Source organism: Sinocyclocheilus anshuiensis, unplaced genomic scaffold, assembly GCF_001515605.1.
Source record: "Sinocyclocheilus anshuiensis isolate Anshui unplaced genomic scaffold, SAMN03320099.WGS_v1.1 scaffold886, whole genome shotgun sequence".
NCBI lineage: Eukaryota > Metazoa > Chordata > Actinopteri > Cypriniformes > Cyprinidae > Sinocyclocheilus > Sinocyclocheilus anshuiensis.
The window spans coordinates 431,496-439,117 of NW_015536542.1; the positions used below are offsets into that span (position 1 = coordinate 431,496).

Genomic DNA, 7,622 nt, shown 5'->3' on the forward strand with positions numbered 1-7,622 from the left:
AATTTTCATTTTTGGGTGAACTATCCCTTTAAGTGGACGAAATGATTGTAAAAGTCCAGCATACATCTACAGAGAGAAGTCTGACATTTCACCGGAAGATCAAATTATGACATTTTGATTACAAGGTCAAAAAAAATTTACAAAATTAATCATTCGAAATAAGATCTATTACATGCAATTACAAATGTAGGGAACTTCCCTATAACTTTCTCTACGAGTCTCTGACCTCTTCAGGGAAACCAGTAACTAAAAACATAAATGTGGCTGAGACATTTCAGCTTCGCCAAGTTTTTCTTCTAATGACTCACTGCAAGTTTCGGTGAATAAAATCGAGAGATCAGTGCGGGACAACACAATGTTTTGGCATTCTTTAACATAAAAAATCCTCTTGATGATTATCCATTATGTTCTTTCACTGCTGAATTCACCTTTCACATCCAATTTGTTCTCTTGTCTGTAATCCTCAGAACTTATAAAGATACTGAGGGGAGGAAAAATTAGATAACCTACTTTTTCAAGGGGTTTTATGATGAATAATTTTGTCAGTGAACACTCTTTTATGATTTGAGCGATTACCCTTGTCTTCTTAATGACTTTTGTGTGTCTTTGTGTATAGAATCTGGCTTCTCAACCCAAAGAGACCACACCTGCAAGGGAATCCTTATTTTCCCACCACTACCAGCCCTAAAATAAACCCCAGCATCTCCACCAGGCTTCTTTTCCAGACACACCCAGCCGAGGGTTTCGCCTTGAGGTCAAAGGCACCATGCAGCACTCTGGCAGCCAATCAGAAATGCCCTTGGAGCCCTAACTTGCCCCCCAGGATCAAGAGCCACAACCTCACCTACCTGATAGCAGCTGGGCAGGAAGGTGCAATAACAAAACATTTTCTTTACACAGTCACCTATTCTATAGTTCTTCATCCTTCCTGCTTTCTTTTATTGCTTTTATTGCCTTCTCCATTTCCTCTTTTTTTTAATCTCACAGTTCTTTTCTTTTGAAACCTTTCTTGGCACCTTCACAGGCACAGATATACACTGCAATGGTAAAATACACAGAAGGTTTGTTTGAAGGCATTATCACTGAATGTCAAAAAGAGACACTCTATTCTCTTCTCTTCACTGGGTGTTTTTTTTCCCATAGTCTGTCTTTCGTGTTGATATCGCTTTCATAAACAATGTCACTTGAAAGGGCTGTAGGAGGCACATGTTGGGGAAAAATGAATACCTGAACGATGCTAGAGCTGTTGAAGTTCTTTGACTCCAACTGTAAAATGCCCCACAACGCAACACCCACTAACAAAAGACCCAGGTGGGGTCAAACACGCCTCTAAGGCATGAGAATCAGCAGTGTACTGTACACAGCCAGAAACCTGTAATGAACCGCAGGTATGTGGTGTGTGTGGGTGAGCACCTGCGCAATTGTAGTCTGTCTAAACAAACTTACGCACGGACTGATTTCATTATCTGAATGGGGGCCAGAGTTAAACAATACACATCATATGCCAGGCTGCCTCCGGAAGTCACGAGGATAGTAAGAATATAAGCTATGAAGGTTTATGCTGAACCTTACATAAACTGCAGATTGACTTTTTGTTAATAGCTCTATTCAATCTCAACAAAATTGGGAGATCATTAAGAATGTTGTGCATTGGGACACATTGCACTTGATCTCAGTTCACCAAACCAACAGAGCTACATCTTTACCTACACCTCAACACTAACATGGCAATTAAGATAACAGTAAACATCAATTTGTCGAGGGGGTGAAAAAAAGAGCATGCTAAATGAGCTAGCTCAAAGCGGTTACACAGTAATGAGAAAGCTCATTAAGCATTGTGCAAACCAGAAGTCCTAACTGTCTGAGCATCTGCTCTGTTTTGCCACGTGCAATGCTGTCAAATTTTGGAAGGAGGCAATGGACCTACATTACACTCATACAGCTTCTGTTAAACACATTAAACAAGCAATTAGACGGTTTCAAAAAGCTGTTTTAATGCAACATTCTCGACAAATTCTTATAACATTCTTTTACGTCATATATAAAAATATGTGTTTTAAATATTTGCATTTTTCTACAGTACATGACAAACAGCATACACTGTAGACCTTAGTCAGGGTAGTGCATATTTTCTTTTTGACAGGAATGGAAATGAGGCTGTGAGGGACAGAAATACAGCTGTGTTCAATGGATTGTCCTGTTATTTAACAACATACCGACTGTTCAACTGATGAAATGTCTTTCCTAAAAAATTCTGTAAACAAAAACTCTATAATAGAGTTTTGAAAGGGTGAGTTGTGAAAATTACATGATGTAGACCTTATAGAGTGTGTGATATTGTATGTGCAAACATTCAATAAGATGCCAGAGTTCTGGAAAAGGTGTTTCCATACAGAATGAAATCTGAGTAACATCTATAGGACGTTCTTTTCTTGTTTTGTGGAAAAGGGATAAAGGCAGGTAAAGTAGCCGAGAGTCTATTGTTGCGATCACCTCTAAAACACCTCTACAGGTGGCTATTTTTAGTTAAGGGTCACAAGAGAGGCCAAAATGGATTACGGAAAACTTTCCAAGCAGCACACGACTGTTAATTCAGTTTCCAGCCTCATGCAAGCCATTTCTTATTTAGCTGCAATAATAATTATTTTACATCAGTTATGACGCACGGCATGTTTAACTTCCGTCATTTAGAAGAAGTACATTAATTTGGCAATCTGAAAGAGCCAATTTAATTATGTCCCTTGTCAACAGTCTATAACTGTATAAACAAAAGACCATCTACATGAACAGAACATGTTTTTAAAAGTCTTTAAGTCAATTTTAACTTGTGACAGTGACTGAAGTACAGTAAGACAATGGTCTCAAAGGCATGCTGGGTAAACGGGGTATCCCTGCAAGGGGCATGGAAAACTAATAATAAGACAGAGTGCTGTAGTACCGCTGAATCATGTATTCTCCACAGACAGGCTTTATCCGAGGATTAATGAATCACATTCATTCAAAAGGAGGATAATAAGTCAGGATTAACTATGGGTGGAGAGGACATTTCTTTCTGGCAGAGAAGTAAAGCCATCTGACCAATTTAGGGCAAATGGGAAGCCCTTCTAATGCGGGAAATGAAAACCACAAAACACTTGACTTCGTAATTGTGATACGCTTAGCAAAGGCTGAACAGTTCTTCTTCCATTACCTGAGTCACTTGAACTTTATACAGAGTAACTGAACATGGTTACATTCAAGTACAGCTTATAGTAGTATTTTTACTGGCTGCATCCCCACTGATGCTTCTGTTCTTGAGATGAAAGCCCTATAAATCTCCACACAGCAAGCTTTTAAATGCATTCTTCAGACGTACGCAAATGAACAGGCCTGAACAGCACCAGCCCTCTGATGGTAAGGAATTGGGACATTATCAGTAACTTAATAAAGATTCCCCTAAAATAACTAACTACAGAGGAAATCAAGCGGGAAGCATCCCCTGTGCGAGTATATATCAATGTCAAATACTTCAAAACAAATCCTACATTTAAAGAAGCTGTTAATGACAGACTCAGTGTAATATATAACTCTCACGAGCAAGCCAATTCTCTCAGCAATAACAGTCTTAATGCTTTTCATGACAAAATGAAATAAATTAATCATTTATCGCCTCTGGACAAAAGTGCTGAGTTTTGTGAATAATGCAGGCACGTGTTAAAGGCTTATTAAAATGCTTCTCTGCTAATTGTGTACTAATTGCATTGTATCTCTTCACATGATGGACTTGATACAGTCATGCATCACTATATAGCTACAATAGTCAACCACCTATTCATTACAATTGACCTTTAAAATAACAAAATAAGGATTGCGTCTGGAGAGTGTTTGTGTACGGCAGTCGATCTGAAATGCTCTTCCTGTACTTCACTTTATCATAAGCCATTTGAGTCGGTCTAACCTGCAGCAGATGTGGTGAGTAATGACCATCATCAATTCAGCCCCAGCACACCTTTCGTCCAGACAGGAATAATGGCTCTGCTGGGCCACCTGCAAATCTGTACCAGACAGTGGAGAAACTAGGCTAACCTCTAGTCTGCAGTCTGAAGAAGACTGTACCATCTCTTAATATACCATGCTCACATGGTTGATTATTTGAATGGAAAGAGACAAGATTCCCAAACTGCAATTTTACACTATTTGACCCTTTTTATCTAACATTACACACACATAATGTAGTTCAGTTCTTGATTTGGAGGACACAGATGGTCTCCTCATCTCAGACTGGGGATTCTGAGATGCTGCGCTGCGTATGAATAGGGTGGAGTCAGTCCACCCATACAAGAACAACACAACTGTGATGGGCTGCTCCAATTTATACCGTAAATAATTCAGCACAGAAGCACTGCAGTGAGAGTGAAGGATAGTGTTAAAACAAGGATTCTATAGAGAAAAAGAAGGAATAAAAAGTGGTTACTTGTTTTGACTAGGGAGTTGGGCATTCATGGATTTACTCGGTTTTTACACGTGCCAGATTTCATTTCTTTTTAAAAACAACCCACCAGGGTCCAGCTGCACCAGACATGTTTGCAAGTTACAACTTAGAGTAGGGGTAGTATATAATATTTGACTGCTGCACCATTAAATTTGAATGAAAGTCACCAACCAGGAATGACAATTGGAATAAAAAAAGGCATGCCAATGGGGCCATACAGCTCATGTTTTACCTGAGAGGCTTCAATCCCAAAACAAAAATTGAACAGTAAACTTTTTGTCCAGTTTTATACACCTATACTTTATCCAGTTTTGTATACATATAAAAATATTTTTTACATTATGTATGTATTATAATTTAATAATAGTTATACATATATATATATGAAACAGAGAAAAAAGTAAAGACTATTTAACAATAAATATTTTTTTCTTTACTATTATTTATATTTTTATAATAAAACGTGCAGCCCTACTTGCAGTGTTTTATTTGACCATAACATTTTTACATCTGTGCTGAAATTATTTACTACCAAACAATCATTAAGCATTCATAATGACCTAGCATGCACAAGTCACATGTCCTTGAGAAAAAGTGTGGCTACCTCACTCTGACAAAAAAAAACTTTTTACATGACATAAGAGGGGTGGGGCTTATATAGATTGAACTATCACTTTCACCTTGATTGAACTGTTAAAAACCAAGCTGACTAAATTCAAACCAGTCCAACTCAAATAACTATCCCATTCTACTAAATAGCACTGCAGACACAATGAGATGAACTCATTGCGTTGTCTTGTACTGTTAAAGTCTAACTACTCAAACTTGCACACCGTAAAGCCCCCATGAATCGAATTATTTTTTTTTAAAAGTAAAGACTATTTAACAATAAATATTTTTTTCTTTACTATTATTTATATTTTTATAATAAAACATTTTATTATAATTATAAATAAATATTTAATATAAACATAATTTGTGCTTATTTGTAATTAAAATGTTTGCTTATTTTTAATTATACAGTATATATAATGAATTAATACCATTTATAAATATAATATATATAATTATAATTAATATAAAATATATATATAAATGAATATATATATATAGATATTTAAATATACTTAAAATTAACATATTAGAATTAAAAATGTTATATATACCTCCAACGAAAACATCTTTCTCTATCTTTTATAAAAACATCTCTCTACCTTGCAGTGTTTTATTTGACCATAACATTTTTACATCTGTGCTGAAATTATTTACTACCAAACAATCATTAAGCATTCATAATGACCTAGCATGCACAAGTCACATGTCCTTGAGAAAAAGTGTGGCTACCTCACTCTGACAAAAAAAAACTTTTTACATGACATAAGAGGGGTGGGGCTTATATAGATTGAACTATCACTTTCACCTTGATTGAACTGTTAAAAACCAAGCTGACTAAATTCAAACCAGTCCAACTCAAATAACTATCCCATTCTACTAAATAGCACTGCAGACACAATGAGATGAACTCATTGCGTTGTCTTGTACTGTTAAAGTCTAACTACTCAAACTTGCACACCGTAAAGCCCCCATGAATCGAATTATTTTTTTTTGTCTAGTGATGGCATACTTCCTACTAAAACAGGAAGTTTACATATTTTAAATATCTAATAGCCTTTAGCTAGGTCACAGCCGTAAACATGAACTGCTACTGTACCTGCTAGTCAGCTGCAGGTTATATTAAAGGCAGGAAATTCTCATACTAGATTGGACAAAAATTCTGTACATTACAAGATAAAAAAATCAATATTTTTGTCCCTTTTTTTCAAGAGAAAATGTTTTTATGTCTATGTTTGCCAAGTTTGTCAGCATTTAAGAGGCCTCAGTGACAAGACCTGAACTCAAAGGCACAAAAACTTTTGGATGTAAACAATACACAGTGGCCTCGTCAGAATCAGAAAGTAATGACAGTTTGTTTACATACTAACAGGTGATAGTAAACAAAACTGCATGAGTCTTCGGTGTTTAACAAGACTGTGTTATTATGATTTCAAGCTTCAGCTGCAAAGAAAAAGTAATAAACGACTGGGCAAAGGTCACGACCATTTGACCATAAACTTACCCAGCCTCCATTTTCCTCGATCCAGTTTTCCAGAGGTCCGTTCAGGTAGTCTGTCATCCAGTGTGCAATATTATCTACCTGGGACGCCATCTCCCGGTTAACGCTCTCCACACACATGGTCCCACCAAACTCAAAGAAAGCGATGATCCGCCCCCAGTTCACTCCGTCTTTAAAGAGCTCTTCTGCCACGGCTAAGAAGCTGCGTTGCGTTGTATTGGGACTGAATATCATGCGGTGGGACATCTCCTCAAATTCACGCTGGTATATCCTTTCTATCTCGTCTCCAGCCTCGTGTAGCGCCCGGTAGATCCTTGAATAAGCGTCTGAACGAGTGACCCGGTGAGCTATCAGGCATTCAGAGTTGTTCCCCCCTCCGGCTGAGGGAGCCTGAAGCCTCCTGTCAGAGTTTAGAGAGGAACCCTCGACTCCTTTATTGACGGTGTCATCATCCTCCCCAGAAGATTGAGATTTCCACACATATCCCTTCTTTGAAAGTTTGTGATTGATGTATTTCTCCACAATATTCCTATTGTCAAAGCGAATTTCGGTGGCCATCGTTATTAAACGCGATAAAACGAGCGCGAGCAGGAAAAAGTCGGTTATTCGAAGTACATCGTAACGGAAAAAACGTTCTCTCACAGAGAAGAGCTCCGAAAAATGAAACATTCACATGGCGTCGCTGTGAGTTCCCTCATTAAAAAACAATTTTTGAGAAAAATGGTATTATTTAGTTTCACATTCATTGGTTATGACTCACAAAAACGTTATTTGTTAACTTTAAAGCAAGAACTGTCAGCGAGCCTGCACGTCCAGCGCGCGCTAATGTGTGGAGCTGGATGGATTGGCCGTTGATGCAGCGCGCGGTCAAGATCCGCACACGTCTCGAGAGCGGCGCGAGGAATGCCGCTTCACCGCTCATTAAAGCAAGCGAGCCTGCACGTCCAGCGCGCGCTAATGTGTGGAGCTGGATGGATTGGCCGTTGATGCAGTTGATGCAGAAGATCCGCACACGTCTCGAGAGCGGCGCGAGGAATG

General features: G+C 38.1%; 1 protein-coding gene across 1 annotated transcript in view; it reads right to left on the reverse strand.

The window, feature by feature from the left end:
- LOC107697692 (apoptosis regulator Bcl-2-like) overlaps positions 1–7,498 on the reverse strand; it is a 62,116-nt gene extending 54,618 nt beyond the window's left edge. The window contains exon 1 of the mRNA XM_016498490.1: positions 6,588–7,498. Coding sequence (XP_016353976.1) covers positions 6,588–7,253 — 666 coding nt within the window. The 5' untranslated portion in view covers positions 7,254–7,498. The remainder of the gene's footprint in view (positions 1–6,587) is intronic.
- Between the last annotated feature and the right edge of the window lie 124 nt (positions 7,499–7,622).